The sequence below is a fragment of the Osmia bicornis genome, chromosome 11, assembly GCF_907164935.1.
Source record: "Osmia bicornis bicornis chromosome 11, iOsmBic2.1, whole genome shotgun sequence".
NCBI lineage: Eukaryota > Metazoa > Arthropoda > Insecta > Hymenoptera > Megachilidae > Osmia > Osmia bicornis.
The window spans coordinates 994,478-1,014,720 of NC_060226.1; the positions used below are offsets into that span (position 1 = coordinate 994,478).

Genomic DNA, 20,243 nt, shown 5'->3' on the forward strand with positions numbered 1-20,243 from the left:
GCAATAGAAGCAATAGACAAAACATCTGTCGAACTATAATGGACAGTTTAGAACTATCACATAGCAAATGCCACAGCAAAATGATTAAACCAATAGATACATAGAGTTATACTGATGTGAAACATTGTTCTAGAGGAATTGCCTCTCAATAAACACACACACCATATGATTACGCGCTTCTAATTAGTACATCGATCCCTAGTTTCAACTAAATCGCATAAATGTTCGACCAGACCGGCTTCCCAATGCTCGATGATACAATGCTCTCTCACATCCCGTTATTCTTTCAGTCCGTGGCCTTCAAACTTTTCTTAACATTTTAACATCCCAAAATTCTAGAATTACAGATTTCCAAAATTACAAATTTTCAAAATTTTAGAATTACAAAATTACAAAATTTTAAGATTCTACAATTCTAAGTTTTCAAAGGATTAGAATTGTCGAATTTCAAAAGTTCAGAATTCCAGCTACTAAAAGTTTCAAATTTACAAAATTCCAGATTTCCAGAATTATAAAATTTCAATATTTGTAAGAGAATTAATCGCAGAAGAAGGTCCAAGTTACGCCAATGCTAAGATATCTAAATAAAAATACTGAAGAATATTAAAAATATTTGATATAACTAATAATTTTTTCTATTAAAAGTGAAAATTCAGTTATGGGTCTAAAGTTATATTTTCACGGGGTTAATATGATTTGTACGGTCACGTTTTTGTAAACTTTCTTTGATTCGTCTCCAGTCGAGGATGAAGGGAACGAACAAAAGCAAAAATTCCATGTTTGAACGATTTGAACTGGAAATAACGTCTGACTGCTTTCCTAAATAACGTAAATATCGCGAATCGCGTACGACGCCGGGTAAAAACGACGTCGAATCCTCCTCGTTATCGCGTCCTATCCGCCTCGATCCTGAAAAACTTCCTTTGCTTCCTAAGGAACACGACGCAACAACTCGATCGCGATAATTTCGCTTTTTCCACGAGCTTATTTTGTTTGCAACTCGCGACTAAAGTGTACACAACGATTCCACAAACATTCGGTTATTTCGAGCTCGTTAAATCTCTACGAGATACCGACAAAAATGTATGTTATATTATGTAGATTATCGTTCCTGGAATTTTCAGGTATACAGAGCTTGAAAAGGGAGTATGAAAGGATTAATTAGCATAGAGTTGAAGAACCCCCCCCCCCCCCCCTGCTGCTAAATAATTCTAAAGAGAATAAACAAAGTATGGGAGGGAGAATATAAGAAATTAATCAAAGGAAAAAGTAATATATAAAATTAGTTCTAAGAGAGTATATCAAATATTTGATAACAAAGGGTTGAAAATGAATCCTTTCTAATTAATGTTCACACACCATTTTGATGATGGTTTAACAGTCTTTATGGAAAATTTGCAAAAGGAAGTACAGGGAATATTTTATTAATAGAGTTGGGGAAGTAACTCATCCAGAACCTCTAATGATAGTAAATCATTCATCCTACATATATCTTCTCAACGAACAATTACTTTCAAACTATTCCACAGACGAAGTGTTAATATCAGTGCTGTCTACTGATAAGAGAATGGATCGTGAATCTAAACTTACAGATTTGAACAAAACTTTCTGTGGACATAGAGCTGTCTGACACATGAACAGAATCGAGCAACTAGAATAGAATGGTGTGTGCTCTGACAGGTGGAATGGGGTCTACAAATTATTAAAAATTAACAGTGTCAATTCCAAAAATAAATGTCAGAATCTGGTTGTGTGTTTTAAATAAATTACGGTTTCAATCGTTAATAAATTGACTGTGCCAAGTTAATAATAACTGCAGTTATTATTTTATTTTATTTCTTTTAATAAAACTGTATGTGTTATTTTTATTCCATCAACCATTCATATTTCAACCATTCTTGATACCTATTTCAATTAAATTTTTGAAATAATAATTGATTGACATGAAAAAAGAAACGTGTAATTTAATTTAAGAAAAGAAAAATAGTGACGTACAGATATTTTAGTGATCAATTGTATATACAATGGTTCATTTAAATACTATTCTGATTTAACAAACGAGAATAAAATCCCCTTTCCCGTTTGTTGATCGTTTTCCGTTCCTACGACGTTCTTGTCGCCTCTCTGCCTCTTTGACTCCACCATTTCGACTCTCACCGCGTTGAATTATAAACGCGAAAGCCCTTCCAACTCCATTTGCTCGGCACCGTTGCATATTGCACACAACAGCATATTACATGTCGCGCATTACAGACGAAGGTGTCTTCTCGTTGTAAAGAATTCGTTCCGTTGCTTATAAAACCCTTCACGTTCCTAGATTTCCCTCATCTCCGTTCCTTCTGCTTCGTGATTCTCTTTCAAATTAAACTCATCCCTTGTCTCACCTCTTTCTTTTCTTTTAGTTGACCATCTTCAAGCATTTCAGGCAATGCGCTGCTTGGTCATTTGCGTTATGAATATATTACATTTGAAGAAATAAATTGTTTTAGGTGCTTTCTTTGTTTTTTATTTACTAGAAGTGTGCGAGTACTCGAAGTTTTGGGTACCCGAGCCGAGGCACGGGTCGGGCAAAACCCCAAAAGTTCATTCAGCATATAAATTTATTCAGATAACCGTAATTTCGAGATCCGAATATCAACTGAGGGCCCAAGACTCAGAACTCAATTCGTACCCCAACATTGCATTCGGAGCACGATTCTTCAGACTTATCTTCAATTTTTTAATTTGAGTCGAGTTCGGGTCCTGGAATGACGAGTGCCCGAACAAACTTTCGTCGACCCCTCACGAGCCCGAAAGAAATTCCCGACCAGAACCTGTTCCGAATTGTCAGGTACTCACACTCCCCTATTATATACATTTTTTGAATATTTAAAATACTGAAGCTTCGCCGAGTACCCATTTTTATATTTCTTTTTAACATTTTTTAATTAAAAAGATAAAATTAATTATATTGTAAATAAACATGTGGCGACTAATTGTTAACAAGTTCAAAGTATCAAAATTTAAAAAAAAAAGCAAATTATTAAGCATTTGATTCACAAGTTTTATATAGACGTAAGTAATATTGGAATAAAAAATATGGAAGGAAAATTCCATCCTCTTTGACGTAAAACGTAAAGAAAGCTGGATGCAGTAAATATGCAGCTGTGCATCTGCAATTCGTTGTCGTTGAGATGGTCGCCTTACGCCACATTTCTAGCGACGCTCATATGCAATACTCGTCGCGAATGCTTGCTAGCTACGATGCCGAGGAACGTATCCCATGGAAGCGAGCGTTTCCGCGCGGATGGACGTGCTCGCAGCCCGCCAGGCGGAAAGACGGTTCCACGCGACGACGAATCGAGCCTGCAGACGTTTCCGTGACAGACTGTCAACGTCTCTTCCGCGATTAGTCGGGTCGATACGTTATCTGCTTTCGTTTCGTGAATTTTTCTGCTCCGTAACTCGCTTCTGTACAGAGGTTCGCGAAATTCTCTACAAATCGAGCAGTTATTTTCAATTGAGCTTTTAAATCTGCTTTGCTTCACCGTCTACCATATTTTCAGAATAATTCAACAGTCTTTAGGCATTCCTTGTTTAAAAATAACGATTTAATTACCATTCAGATGGTAATAACAGACATTAACCCTCGGACGGCGGACCATGGAGAGAGCCCCAATTTTTAATTAATTTTGTATGTCATGTTATTTTCATTTTCGAAATTTTACACTGTTTTTTTAGTTATTTTTCCAATATATGAAACCGTTTCGTTTAAAAATTATACATTAATTTTATGTTAATATCCTTATGTTAATACCCAGCCTCCACTTATCAAGGGTTAATTGGAAATTACATTTAAAAAATTTATTTATGATAATTATATTATGGAAGAAGATAGATCAGCAATTACTAGTATCTTAATTATTTAGAAAATTATAACAAGCTGAAAAATATTATTTTATTTTTGAAATGTGCGCTGTGCGGAAAAAGATGTTATTTGTGTAGGGGGATAAAATGTTTGATATATAAAATGAATGTGATAAATAAGGGAAATCTAGAGAACAATTAAATTAAAATAATGAATATTATTAACCTATCAAAAAATTAAAGTATCACATGAATTGTTATATTTTTCATTTTCTATAAGAATTTCACAGTAAACTTCCTCCAAATAAACCAGTCCTCGTATCAAGCATTGGACACCTACTTAAGTGAATCAATTTAGCTCTAGAGAAAATAGACGTCACTTTGATCAACCATATCATATTTTCGTCATTCTTCATGAACTCGTGACCTTTGCAAAATAATCGTCACCCCTGCTGATTTATGTGCCTTCATGAATATCAGTTTAAAACTGATCCCTGACGTAGACGATCACAGAATGTCCAAGTTAACTTGTTTATTTTTAGACTCAGAATATCTATATTCCAACCCCTTGCAATATAATAACGAATCACACTTAGAATATAAATATGTATATTTTCAAAATATTGATTGTATTCAATGAGTTACAGTTTTGAGGAATTTTATATGTTTCGATCAATTCGAACGATTCTATTTGAAGTATCTGTCGTTAGCCACGAGTTGGTAATCAATGATCTGCAGCGGAAATTCCCGCCAATTTCCGGTAGGTCGTAGAGAGTTGAGAATGGCAACGCGGTGCTTGGAGAGTGCTCGAGCGACTCGCGAGTGCCTCGAAGAGGGAGAAGAACGCTGATGCAACTGCTATTTATCTCCAGCCACCCCTCAAGCATTATCATTTCAAATTGGTAAGCTACTGCTGCGTGAGGCAGCTTGAAACCGTGAAAAAGATTCGAAGAAAATAATCTCTACGTTTCTCTATGAAACTGACTAACTTATGGAAATTCTATTCAGGTTAAATAGATGAGTGCATATCAAGTGACTGATTTTTAAATGTGACGTGATTTCATGACATGACACCTGTGGCATATTAATTTAAAGCTTAAAGTTTAATAAAAATGACTACATAAATGCTTTATTCGTATTATTAATACAAAATGGCTGAATACTAATTATATCAAACATTAATGGATTTTGTAACGAAGAAAATTTACTACGATTTTATAAGAAAAAAGGGTGGCAAAATGGTACTTATGGCATATCAATTCAAAGCGTAAAATTTAAGGAAAATTATTACATATAAGCTTTATTATTATTATTCTCAATACAAAATAACTGATTGTCGATTATGGAAAACAGTGGAATTTTGAAACGTAGAAAATCTAATGCGATTTCTTATGACATATTAATTTAAAGCTTAAGATTTAGTGAAAAAGACTGTATAAATATTTTGTCAACGTTCTTAGTATAAATTGTGCAGTTCCTCATTAAAGAACAATGAATCAATCAATGTATAGTTCACTTCGTATTGTTCAGTAACGATTATTCTGGACATATAAAACAACCTAGATATGTAAATATCATTTTTTATACACCCTGTATAAAAATAAATTTATTTTGATTTTATTTTATTTTTATTTGATTACATGGAACCAGAACGATGCTAATCGAAATACATTGTAATTGAATTGCGTAATTTAATCACATTGTATTTTATTTGTATAGTATTTGAATTATATTGTAATTGAATTACATAATTCAAACCTTACACTTAATTTAATCGCTCCCTAGTTAGGCAATTTGATAAATTGTATGAAAAGTTTAATAGTATAATTCGAGAAAGAATAATGAAAATTGACTTTGATTAAACCACGGCAGACATATGGTCCACGAAAAGGAGGAGTTTTCTAGGTGTATCGTATCATTGGATTAACAATTCTTTGAAGAGAGAATCAGTTACTCTGGCTTCCCGGAGGTTTCGTAGCCCCCATATACTTTGTTAGATCGGAATTGCTGAATTATTAAATGAAATAAACCAAGACCTCAACATTGACACTAACAAAATTATAGCGACAATAACAAACAACGATAGCAACTTTTTAAATCCCTTCAAAGAATTTGGAATGAAAGAAAAGAATATAGAAATGACAGTTGATGTGGGAGAAGAATTTGTTCACGCCGTTTCGGATTACCAGGGTGATCTGCCTAACAGTAAGTACCTACAACGAATGCATTAGCGGTGACGGTAAAGATACTTTGCTCATTATAAATAATGAAGATATAGATATTCTCCTTCCACACTCTCTATCAAAGCATCTAAAATGTGTCGCTCATATTATTAGTCTGTATCTTACGACTGATCTTAGTAATTTTATCAAGTGTGAAAAGGAACCTCAGGAATTACATAAGAAGGTGATAGGAAAATGCAATTCACTTTGGAAATTATCGAAACGCCCTAAATCGGCAGAAATAATACAAAATGTGTTTGTATTATGGAAACTAGGTGGAACAGCCTTTACGATTCGCTACAACAAATACTTCAACATAAAGTAAAAATGATATCCTTATTTAGATCGCTACGAGTACCAAATGTTTTTCTGCCAACCTACTTTACGTAGACATTGAAGAACACATCATGTGTACATATACGCCCCCTTACAGATGCTCTGGACATTCTCCAAAATGATAAAAATACTTTTTACAGGATTTTCTTGCCCTGTTTGGTAGTCGTTCAAAGGAAATTGAAAAAATTAACTGAAAAAAAACACCTAGTTTATTGCAGACCCAAATCGGAGCTGTTGGTAAACAGATGGATGCACACTCACAATTTAGTCAGCTGGGAAAGTCGTGTATGTTCAGCAACTTCTTTGATTTCGGTTCTCCTGCGACAAATGAAGAGGAAGAAATCACAGTTTTAGATGCTGAACTCCATGTGCTTCAATATTTCAAGGATCTATCGGAAGAACTATTTCTGCTTAATAAATATGCACCAATTAATGGAGTTTTTATTCAGCACAATACACCTCTCCCTTCATCTGCAACTGTAGAGGGGATGTTTTATCATGCAACGATGACCAACCTTCCAAAATGTAGCAATCTTAGTAACAAGATGTTTGAACAAAGAGTGTTCATTAAAAACAATTTAAAATTAGCTGACGATTGATAATAATCAGTGAATGTGACCTCATAAATAATTAGTGTCACATGAAGAATGTTCTTTTTTGAGGTTTTTCATATTATTCATATTAAATAGGAAATTTCTGAAACGAACGTAACAAACAAGTTTATTTCTGATCACATACTATGAATTTATGAATAATACCATGTTCATCACTGCTACTAATCTTTTTCATTTTCTCCACCTAGTATTTCTCTTATGTAATTCAGAATTACACTGTACTTTATAATTGTATTTCAATTGTAAAAACTAATTACATTTTAACGTAATTGAATAACAGACCAGAATTGCAAATTATATTTTAATTTAATTAAATGAAGCAACTGAATTTCGAATTACAAAATAATTGAATTAATGTAATTGAATTACTTTGTAACGATAATTTGCGAGGTAACTCTGCATGGAACAATGTCGTGAACATGAAAATAGCAAGGTAGAAAGGATCGTTAGCAAGTGTGAACGAGAGTAAAGACGAGAGATGTTTGTCTCGATTTGTTATCAGCTCTGGCCGACAACTACGGCCGTCAGTCATTTCGAGCAAATTGTTATTCGTCGCTGGCTCGAACCTTCAATCAAAATGATTGACGGGGCGTCGCGACGCGACGTCGGTGTCGCCGAAACCGTGCTACGGGCTACTTGCATCCTTTACGTGTTTCTCTGTTTGTTTATCCAATTGATAAGGGACAAATATCATTAATTCATATTTTGCAGATTTCTTTTTGCTCTTATCGATATTAATTTTCCAATATATTATGGAAGAATGTTCTTTAAAAATTTAATTATCTAATTTTAATCAATGCAGCACTGTACATCCGTAATCGAATCAATGTTTCAGGAACGGTGGTTCCTACCCTTTCCCATAGGATTCCATAGGGAAAATGACAATGGAGCGACAGGTCCCCTATACATATATGAATACACAGCCGACTCTAGTACTGTTCGTTGCAGCTAAGTTGCCGTCCAATCAAATTCGTTGACCTGCCTCCAGTCACATGTATTATGTTTATTGGCCGCGGCCTTTACATCCACAAATCTATCGCGCGACGAACGTCGCTAAGGACAGAAATTGAAACAGAATGAGATGAGGTGATAGGGAGCGACGATTCGGACACATTGACGTAGACGTAGATTCGGGGTTTACATTATTAAGAAAATAGGAAAGCTTTTACACTTTCCATACTGTGATTTACATAAATTTTGCATAATAACAACTGTTGTCAAGAACGAGTATTATAAAAAATCCATTAATATTCCGAAAAAATCGCATGTTTATATAGTTAAATGTATCGCAACAAATGTATAGTAAAATATCGCAAACTTGTCAGGCCCCTCGAAATACGAAAGGGTCGCCGCAAGTATCATCGGGGGTAATTTCTAGCCTCCGAAGATTTACCAGGAACGAACGCAAGAACTGCGTGGCCTACATGCGAATGGCGGCATAACTGAAAGACGGAAAGTTGGGAAGTCGGACAGTGGACCAGAACGGACAGTGGACCAGAAAAGATGTTCAAATTTTGAAATAAACAGAATAATCCGTAATTTTTTAAGGTGAACTTGGAGAAAAGGCGCTCCTCTTCCGATTCTGATAATTTTTAAATATCTTGTAAAATTCGACCTTTTAAGTATCTTTATCGCTCTAAGCTACATGTCGGACTCGATTAGTATGCGAGGTATTCGCGAAAAAATCTTATTAATACTATAGAGAATTCCGCCTATACGTATGTGTCCGTGGCCATGTATACGTCGACTAATTTGCCTACCGTTTCTTTAAGCAGCACCATGTGGTCCGGCTCCTATTCGTAGAACGGATGAACTGTAAAGTCAAATTATCACATCTGACTCGCGTGGCTCGCCGCCTAAAGATGGTCGAAATATTAATCCTTTGACTACGGTAGACTTTGAGATGCACCAGCCGTACCTACTGATTTTCGGTAGGTAGGAAATCAGACGAACACCGAGAACAGTGAAACTATTCGTTAGGCGTGCATTTTAGAAAAGCATATTCAGATAATTAAAACATTGAATTCCACTATTTATTTCTTTGTTTTCTGCATTCAATTGTTAGAGTACATATTCACTAACACATATTCATGCCGGAGAGCTGATGGGCGAGGGGCACGCGAAGGAGGGACTGCAGCCAATCGACTGCTGGCGTGAATATGAGTTAGAGCCCCCGCAGACTGCAGACTTTCTATCGGCCGATAGTTTGATCGGGATCTTAATCAGTATGAAGATGTATGCAAGTGCGCATATTACAACGATTCGGTATCGGCCGATAAATAAGTTTGATGGGCTACACGATTGCATTCAAACTAAACTATCCATCTCTTTCCACCCTGTTTCTTCTTTCACCAACCCGAGTATTTAGTTGGCCCAGTGTGCGCGTTAACAGGCCAACACGACCAAACTATCTGCCGATAGAAAGTCTGCAGTCTGCGGGGGCTCTTACAATTAGTCACACGCCGCGACAAAATCAACGAAACTCATCGTCAGTGTATGTATGTACATACATACTAAAAATTTAACATTAAGCTTTTTCCACAATATATCTAATAATCTAGTAAAGTGTGGTACATTTTTTTTGCTTTGGTGTAGCTTCTGTGCTATTCTCTTTTGATTCTGATGAAGTGGTTAAAAGACGACGTTTTTTAATCATACGCTTGTAAAGAGGAACAGGCATTTCAAAATTACTTGTTTCCTCAAAATCAGAATTATCTGCTGTACGCACTATTTGCACGCACTTTTTCTAACCATTTTCTTATCCCAATTTGTCATTTTAAGGATAAAACAAAAAATAACTGCAAAATATAAAAAATCATATTTAAATAATATATGACTAACGGAATAAGTAATTGCTGAAATAGCTTTCACTTACTTCTGACTGAAATAAGATCTGCCGAAATTATGATGGATAAAATTTTCCTGGCGCCTATAGGCGCCTTTCGTGTCAATGAACCGAACTCGTTTAAGCGCCTATAGGTGCCTACAGTACCATAAGAGCAATATTTTTAAGCGCCTTTAGGCGCCTACAATATCACAAGCGCGAGTTTTCTAAGCGCCTTTAGGCGCCAACAGTAGTGCAAGGGTTAATACAGTATTGTTTTGAAATAAGCAACTGGTTATCCCCTCTTCTTTGTTTGAAGTCGCCCGCAAAGTGAGAGGTCCGTGAAAACGAGGCCGATGATTTTTGGGTAATAAATTGTTACGCTAAATTGAGCAGTGACATCGGTTAGTAGAAGAAGGATAGAATACATACATATAATGCTTTTTCAATCTGGTATGTTTTGCCTCGAAATAAGCAACTCGCTGAAAATCATACTGACATAGGGGGGACATATGTAAGTACATATAACAAGCAGGGGTCTAAGCTAGGAACCGCAGACCCAAAGAATAACCGCTGTGGCACTTACCGCAACAATAGGACCGCTTTTACCATTTGCCACTCAAACCGAGACATATCTACTGAAAATCGGGAAAATTGTAAACGTTATATCTTGAAAACTAATTAAAATCGAGTGTATACATTAAAGCTTAATGAATTCATCTTGAGAAGCACTATTACATGATCTGAAAAAAAATATATAGTTGCATTTAAAAAACAACTTGACCATCATATCTCTTAAACTAATAATGCAAAAGATTTTTCACTTCGGCCAAAACATAGGCCCCATTTTACCATGCAATTTCCATATCAACAATTTTTTGTATCATTACTAATACACCCTGTATGTATAGGAAAAAGTTGTTCAAAATGTTGATTTCTACACCATCTGTAATCTAAATAATTACCAAAAAGTCATAAATAAAAAAGTTTTATCGTTGAATTAATATTAGTCACACCAATAGTACGGTTCGGATCATATTACATACACAGCTTCCTCCTGGAGCGTCTCGGTTCGCCAAGAGGGATCCCCCATGTGGAGGGGATAGCCACCTTGCACTTATCCAGCTTTTACTGTAGTACCAAAAGTTTTTTGCAAATATCTTCAAAACTAAAGGAGACCGCCACATACTTGAAAAGGAAAAAATTGTTCTAAATTACACCCTCTACCACGTATCCAAAAAATTTTAAGATCGTAGTGGAAAGTAAACTTCTGAATAATTACCGAATTTTTATCCCTTAATTATCCTCGAATCTGTCTCGATCGCGTACACCTCACAATTAGTTTTGCTTCGGAGGGGGTCTGGGAATGCCCTATACCGTCAAGTATAATAGATAACACTAAAAGTTAAGTATCTTAATAACCAAAGTAGATTCTTTTGAAATGAGAATAGTATTAAAATATCCTGTGATATCCAATACTTATTTGCCATTGTTCAGTAGTGTTTGTATTCTACCATATCAGTTAAGTGTTAAAGCCATCCCACCCCATCCCAGGTTTCAATTTCAAGAGGTGACAGATCCCCTTCCCTTCTTTCTCTTCATCACTGGTGAAAATCGAAGGTATCCTTCGTAGTTGATTCCAATCGAAATACAAATTTCGTGAAAGATCGTATCGAATGCAGCAGTGTATCGAACACTTAGGTATGGAGAAGGTACGGAACAAGGAGGAAAGTAATAATCCCGCGTGCAGCGGGTGTATTGGAAATATTTAGTTGAGCTACTTCACACCCGGCTCGGAGCTCGTTCTATCGACGTTTCTCGCGTAATTACGAGGTGGTTCCCGTCAATAACGACGATAACAGTCGACGAGGTTCGATGGAGAGTGCACGCTTACGCGATAATGCGTGCGATTAGATGCAAGCTGAAGCGTCCTTGTCCCGGAGATGGTTTGGGACCAGATAGAAAATTACGATCGCTTCCATCCCCCTGTCACGCCTCGTGCATTTCAACTTTACGAGCTATTCGAACCGCAATATTCAAACAAAAGCGTTTAAATATGGAGGATAACGAGCCGTTGCTTATAGCGATGAAGCTTTCTATTTCAATGTTAATACGTGTCTTTTAGAACAGATTGCATCGTTTGATGCACCTTTAGTTTTGTTTGATTTTATTTAATGTCTGTTCGAAACTTTAATTATAATCATAAAAGTTTATAAATTCATCAATTTGTCAGGAAATATAATTTATTCACATGTCGACTGCTGTAGAGTGTAATTTCATCCTCTCGACAGTAGTCGGACGCTACTGTCCTCTGCGAATGTTTCTGACCCTCTGTGGAACGATACGTGTCACATGTGCGCATTGCATTAAATTGGTTTTAGTTTATTTTTGATTACTAACTATTGACTATAAACAACAGCAACGTACAAGATAATCTTTATTTAGGCAATACAAAAAAAGAATAAAATCCAAATGAAAAATGCTCGCATCGAAAGGATTCAGCCTCGTATTATTTAATACTACATAGCTGTTGCCCGCGACTTCGTTCGCGTGGTCTTCAATTTAATGCGATAAATGAAATACACGCTATTACACGCACAAAAACCTTCGCGGACGTTCGCACGACTCACCAAAGCTTCATCGCAATCGGATGAATGGTGCAGGAACGCATACGGGACAAACAAAGAAACATTTATTTTTATATATATAGATAGAAGATAAAGATAATATTAATCATATTTATTTAAAACTTTTTTGAAATGTTTTTTCTTTTATCACTTCAACGCCATTAATTTACGCCTTATTTTTATCTTTTTTATCAGGTACTAATTGCACTTTGAAAATTAATAATTTGATATGTTAAACCGAGTCCTAAAACACGATTATGTATATCAACAATGTTTGTTAGATATAAAAATAGTATAAAAATTTAATGAATCATAGATTCCATGAAGCATGTAACCATTAATCTATTGTATTCAGAAACAAAATGATCAACTTCTTATCAATTTATAAAAAGTGATACAAACACGATAATTTGTTTCTCTCTACACTGGATGGATTTGTATTTTACCTCTAACTAATAAAAAAAATATATTGCATATCGAACGAAACAGGTATATCGGCGACGGCAAAAAGCGTCAGGTCTATTTGTTGTTTGGAAAAAAAAAGTGAATCGTTCGTTATCGGTGGCAAGCGTAGAAAAATGACTAGATAACCAGGATGGAAATCAATCTAGATAGAGAGGGAGAAAGATGGCTGGATAATCTCGGATTTATTTTTATTAATCCTAGGCGATCGACCCGGTTGCCGGTCAAATACTTGCCAGCGAAATTTACCGAAATATTGCGGTCGTTACGTCGTTTCTATGTATCCCGGAGTCGAGCAAATATTTAAAGCTGTTTCTGAAACTGTATCCTGTATCCTGTATCCTGTCGAAACGAGGAAGTCAATTTTTCTCGATTTCTCCCGGGGTTTAGCTGGCGTCCTTTTAAAAGATTCAACGCGATTTTAATCTTCGACGAGCTGACGCGACTGAATACGATTTTTCTTTCTTTCAACAAATTCTCCAGAGAGAAATTAATACACCTACTGCTCTTGAATTTTGTACAGGAAATTTGCGACACTTGAATGTCATGCGATCCTTTATATCTTCAATTACTTTTATGCTGCAATAAGTTTTTACGTATATGATTAATTTCGAAAAATAAAAGTTATAATGCGATTTGACGACATGAAAGTATTTTATAATGACACTTATGTATATCACACCAATTTAAAACTTAAATTTTGATAAAAATTGCTACATAAGTGCTTAATCAATATTTGAAGTATCGTTATAGGAGAATTATTCTGTTTTCAATATGATTCATGGAAAAGGGTTAGGTTATTTTTAGGGTTAAAGAACTTGCCCCAGAACTTATTAGACGGTTGAACTGCGTTTCAATTCTCGGATGTTACTCTCGTTTGCCGATTACACGAGCAAATTCGCGAAACAAAGCATTGCTCCGAAGCACTTACTCGTTTATTTGATTGCGTTTCGATGTATAACGCGCGTTTCCTTTTACCAGAAAGAGAGAAGAAGAACTGTATTTTAGCCGAGGGCTTCGAAGTAAACGCGAGCGCTAATAACAACTCCGTATCGTTTTCATTCTGTTTTAGCTTCTTACATTCTTCTGGTGGCCGTATTCAACCATTTCCTTGAAAATATTTCCTTTAAGTTTTCTAAACAAAGTACTGTTAGATAATGAAATTTTAAAAGTATATTTAAAAAAAATTCATTTGTAGACGACCGAGACAGGTTCGAGGATATTTTTATACTTCCAAGTTAATAATAATATAAGTCTTTAATAGTAGAATATAGACTGAGACGTCGCAGTATCGTTTTTACAAATGTCGGTCCTCCAAGACGCATAAAGGTCGATTTATCCGGTCAGACACGGCGCGTTTCCGTTCAGTTCGGTTTAGACAAATGTTTATATGTATATACAACCGTGATGGATCGCAACCGAACGGACGCTATCGTTTGATACACGTTCATTTCAGACAACATCTTGCGACAGAACAGACGTGTGAACAACTTATTATAATGCAAAATGAAAAACTGATACAGTTTGTGAGAAACTATACTTTTTTATTCGAAGAGGATAAAAATTCCAATATTCTTCACAAATCTCTCTTTTCTTTGACATTTGATAAACCCCAAAAGGTCGTTTTCTTTTCTTAGTCTCTTTCTCTTCATCTAATAATAATGCTATACAGCACAAATCTATTAAAAATAAATATGAAAACATTTTCGAACGATGACCATTAACGTTCATTAGCTGTCGTTGTTGAACATGAACTGATATAAATACTACATTCCTTTTGTCTTAATCAAACTGAACGGATAATACATACATATAAGGGGGTAGACACGGGTAATAGTAGCGCGTTGACATTACCGGCAAAAACGGGGTTCACAAAAATACACTGGCGATCTAACGAAATTCTGTCATTAGGAAAAGTTATGCTAATCTAACACAATCCGGCATAATCAAAGAAAATTCGGAAATATCCAATTTTTGAATCACCCCCAGCCAACCCATTTTTGTTAATTTTTATTAACCCTCAAACTAATTTCAACTTTTAACGCATGTGTCTCGCAGATTGTAAGTAGCACAATTCAGCACAACTTGCAGAATTCGATTATCTGTCGCCGTTCGCAAGTTATACGAATATTAGATTTTTTATTCCTAAAAATTCAACATTTTTTATCTACAAAATGAATAGAGATATCGAGTTTGAATCGTCGGCACGTCGTAGCACAAGTTATCACTACCTTTCTAAAAGAAAAAAAAGTTTGTTTCGGCAAACGTGCGGGGCTAGTATAACTTTGTTTCCATTTTTTTTCTTAATTGTTATTGATGTTATCGGTCTCTCGTTTGCGGCACAATTTAGCACAAACGTAGCACAATACGGCACAAAAAAGAAAAACTCAAAATTCGAAAAGTGCGGAGCTATCAAAAATTTTTTTTTTTTATTTCCTTGAGTATGTACACTGACTTGCAGAGTTGCGGTTTACGGCATAATGCGACACAAACGTAGCACAATGCAGCAGAATTTAAAAAAATACAAAATTCGAAAAGAGCGGGGCCAACTTTACATACATAACGAATTCCGGATTATTATCGAACGTCGTCGAACGAACCAGAATCTTATTTCCTTACAATATTAATATCCCATGCGTAAGTAGTTATTTATATGTATAAATTACAGAGTCAAAATTGGTTAAAATAAAGAATTCCTGTTTCTAGTAAATAATTCTAAAGTTTATTTTACCCTACACAACCTAACAACGGTTCCATGGAAATGGCAATGATAAAAGAGAACGAAGAAGAACGAGTAGGAATGCTAACACCGAGGATCGCGAATGAAATTAAGCAAACTCGAAGCGGTTGCATATTTCATTGGACTGGTAATCTTGTTTATTGCAGAGTAGCTACGCTCCTAAGTAATTGAACGTAAACAATGCAATTTTCAGCTGCGTTCGTTTGCTCGATTTCCCTTGGAAAATCAATCGATCCTTCTTTTCAATCAGGAAACAGAGGAGTGTAAAAAAAAGAGAAAAAAAAATGAAAAAACTCTTAAACATAGTACGGATTTTCATTCATTCAAGGCAAAGCAAAGCGAATCGGCATCGACTCTCTCCTTCATTCTCCGTTTTGACAAAGGGACATCATCAGAGCAAAAGGGAAAAAAAATGAGAGAACAAGGCGTTTTGATTCACTTTCACGGGCTCGTGCTCTTTCACCTGGCAGATTTTTTAGGATCGGCGCGAAAATCCACCGTCCATCCATGCATATCGTTTTTTATTTCCCCGACGAAAGCTCCGTTAATGCACGCGTTAACACCCTACGATCCGTGTTGGCGTTTTTTTTTTTTTTCTTTTTTTTTACAATCTCCCTTTTTCTTCGCCCATTCCGAGCTTACCCATCTCTTCGTTGTTCTCTCTCTCTTGTGCCACGCGTAGATTACGAGAGTCGTCTGCGCACGCCGTAAAATCTGCCGACACGTGTAAAAACGAGCTGCGTTAGCCCGCGGGCTATTCCATGTTTTATTTTCCTTGTAACTATTTGCTGTAAACCAACCCCGAAAAATCTCTTTCGAACGAGCTGACGAATGCTTTTAACGGACTCCACAACTTAACGTTCCTAATCTTCGTTTAACTTTTCTACCTTGACTATGTCGCTTTGATATCCTCTTTTGCTCGTTAATTCAAGCATTAACCCTTTCGCAATTATGAGCGATGATAATCGTCGTTAAGAGATGAGTTATAACTAGCAAGCATTTAGATACTCAAAAAGGAAACTTTTAGAGTACATTTGCGATCAAATCAGACTTTCTCAGGAAAAATGATGATATAGGGAAAGCATGAGACGATATTAAGAATAATAGTAATTTAAAAAAATTATACAAATGTTAATTATTAAATATTATGAAATTTAGTATATAACTGGAATATTAATTCAATATTAATTCAAATTTTCCCGCGTAAATGTTTATACGCAAGAAGAGGGGAACCACGGACCTATATGTATGTATATCTATATTAATAGGTATTTAATAAATGTACACAAAATATAACGATTCTGAGTGTCAGAATACATTGGTTCAAAAGTTTGGTATTTTGTCAAGTATGGATAATTTAATCCTTCTAATACTGTTTTGTTTGGATTATACATGCTGTTGTCGGTACATAACTAAATAGTTCCTCAAGTATTGAAAACAGACCCTTTAAAGAGTTAGTTTTTATTGATATCAAGACTATGACTGTTGATATTACTGACTAAATCTTCTTTTACCTTCTTATGCCTTGATAGTGTTCGGCGAAAATTATCTTTTGCACTTAAAATTTATCTAATTTACCAAATTCTAAAGATGTAGCAATTAAGTTCCGAACCGAATCTAACCTAGCCTAACCTAAGTAATTAATTCTGTTAGTCGAATACGATTACTATCAAGTTGAAGTTGAAAAAAGTAGTGCCTAAAAACGAATATTAGCCCTCATGTTTATTCTATTGTTAACGGAGTTAGGTTTTTTATCAGCTGAAAGTCGAAGGATTTAACCCTATTCCCACCCCGTAAAAACAGATTAAGCAGGCTTCCTGTTGCTCCAAGTTTATTAAGTAATTTAGAGTTAAACACGTCGAGGGGAAAAAAAATAGTTTGCAAGAAGTTTCGGTTAGAAACTGGTTAGCTCCAAACTTCCTTGCCACTTTATGGCACCGTCGAGTTTGCGTTTCTTCATTTAGTCAAACAAAATATCCACCTCAATTTAATACGTCAAATTGCTCTATCAATTAACCATTATTAAATGTTTGAAGCGAATACACAAATTAACGACAATAAATGTGCTTAAATTTACGAGCAACAAGACACCAAACTCGATTCGACACGAACTCGTGAATGTAAATATTTTGCAACTTCACGTGCAGGTTGCTTAGTTTGTTTGCCTCGTTTGTTCAAATCGTAAAGACGCGTTTAAGCGAATCAAATGTTTCTAAAACATAGGAAAACTATTCTTGACAACCTTTGTATTCTTTTTTTAGGTAGGGTGTCTGCAGCCGATAATTCCCACGATATTGAAGATATTAATCCTTTTGACCCTGCTGAGGCACATACATTTCTAACCCTCCGTGGGACGTGTGCCACGTGTGTAAATTGTTTTATATCATTTTTTTCACCTTATTCTATCATATACTATTATCTTTGAGTGTGATGACAACATAGCAATGTGCAGAATAATTTTTATTTAGCCAACAAAAGAAAGATTAAATCTAAGTAGAAAAATGTCGGGTTGAAAGGAATAGTTATTTAATTATACCACGAGGTATAATTTAAGACGTTATGATCTGCACAGTAATCAACATCCTACAAAATTCATCACTAGCAAGCTCTGCACAATTATTATGCATTAAGTTAACCCTATTCAGCGAGCAGTCCTAAAACAACACACGATATCTCCATTCAAACAATCCCGGATGCAGTGGTAAATCATCGCGAGGAATAGTCGCAAAATATCCGCGTTGGAAAGTTTACTCGGTAAATCATGAGGAACAAAACCATCGCACGAAAGGGCAAGTTTCCAGAAAGACATAGAACCGACAGGACACCTCTCCAAGGAACCTAGCCAAAAACTGTCGAGGCGTTTTGTCAGGTAAGCAACGCGATACGCGAATTTCGATTCAGCAGCATCGGTCTAGCACAGCCGGAGGGGTAAACCACCCTTGTATTTTTCCGCGTTTCGGGGGTGTCATAAGAAGCTTCAATAAAAAAAGAAACTCACCGTTCACGATGAGGATGACGCCTAGAAGGCAGAGCAGCAAGTGTCGCAGGCACATCTTCTCCTCTGTCGAGTGTCGAGCACAGAAAAAAAAAGGAACACGCAAAAAAGGGGATCCTCACTTGCTCCTGTCGGACATCGTTTTTTTAATCTCGCTTAGAAAAAGCCTTCTCTCGTTCGTTCTTCTATGGGACTATGGGCGATTCCGTGGCGATCAGTCGAGCAGAGATCCACAGACGTTCATCGTCGTCCTGCTGCGTCTTATCATCCTGGAAGAACTCTTCAAGGGAGTTCCAGGCAATTGACAATCTTAAAGAGTCAGCCAGGAAAAAGCAGCAAGGTTGTTGGAGAACCGAATTCGATGATAAATTACAATTAATTAGACTAATTAGAAATCCGATTCTTTACTCTGAAACCGTTGTATTCCCTTTCGTCTTCATTCGGTTTCTTTTCTATCCTTAGAATGGCTCTCTTCCCTTTTCTGTCCGTGGCACGGGTCTCGTCTGCGACTCTTTGTCTTCCGTCTTTCAGCCCAGGGATATAATATCTCCTTTCCCGAGGATCTTCGATCTGCTTGTTTGTTTTTGATGACGTCAGCTAGCTAGAAGCCGTGTCCTTTACGTGCTTCCCTTAAGAACGAACAGGGGATGGGGCTGCTCGAATACCCGTCTTCTACTCGGGACACTTGGTGACTCTTAACGTAATTACTTTCCCCGAGGACCTGCTTCGAATTCCTCGAATTTTAACAATCCAACGAACCGATCACTACCGTTTTTCTCTTAGCCATCCTCTTATCCTTCTCGCCACCGAACGAATGTTCTTATCTTTTTGTGAAATTACTTTTCAATAATCTTCGATTATTTTCGGGAGAATCGATTGATCACAAGGACGCAGAAATGACGAAAAGTGGCACGTCGAGAGTTAACGCGACGCGTGAACACCTCTGAAAGTCACCACGAGACACAACCACCCACGGTAAACTCGCGGCGCGTACTGATTGCGAGTCTCTCAAGGCGCTCCTCGAGGGTGATGAGCACGTTTCTCATCCCCACCACTGGCCCTAACTGAAAGACCGCGCGCCGATCGGCCGCGCATGCGCACTTCTCCTACTTCGCGGTTCAAGCACGACTCGCCGGCGCGACGCGACGCGACGCAACGTCGAGCGTCCCGACGCTTTTCAAGGAGCCAACTGACTGAACAGCGGCCAAGGTGGTCACGTGGTGGGGCGAAAGAGGAACGGAGATAGAAAACACGTAAAGCGCAGCGGGCCACGCACACACATCCGACTTGCGGCAAAAGTTATGACCTCAAAGGGGTCGTTAACGAGCACCCGCCAAATTAGTATAACGACCACTCCTCTCCCCTCGACGTCTCTTGGTACCACCCCGCTGATACCCTGGGTCTCCTTGGGACTGACTACTTTTCAAACTTGATCCTAGTTGAATCTTTCAGTTGAAGAAATCAAGCTAATTTTCTAGGTAAATATACTTTAAGCAGTCGTGGATTTGGCAATCATTTCATTCGTTCGTTTGATTGTATTTTAATCCTCGAACGGCGGCGGACTATGGAGAAAGCCA

At 36.6% G+C, this 20,243-nt stretch overlaps 1 protein-coding gene across 3 annotated transcripts in view; it reads right to left on the reverse strand.

The window, feature by feature from the left end:
* The window catches only part of LOC114878174 (carbonic anhydrase-related protein 10), a 248,034-nt gene extending 228,265 nt beyond the window's left edge, over positions 1–19,769 (reverse strand). Inside the window, exon 1 of one of the 3 annotated variants that reach the window (XM_029191668.2) lies at positions 18,670–19,766. In XM_029191668.2, the coding sequence (XP_029047501.1) occupies positions 18,670–18,724 (55 nt within the window). In that variant the 5' untranslated portion in view covers positions 18,725–19,766. Of the gene's footprint in view, positions 1–18,669 lie in introns of all 3 variants that reach the window. The other 2 variants (XM_029191669.2, XM_029191670.2) reach the window with 2 other exon arrangements.
* Positions 19,770–20,243: the final 474 nt, after the last annotated feature.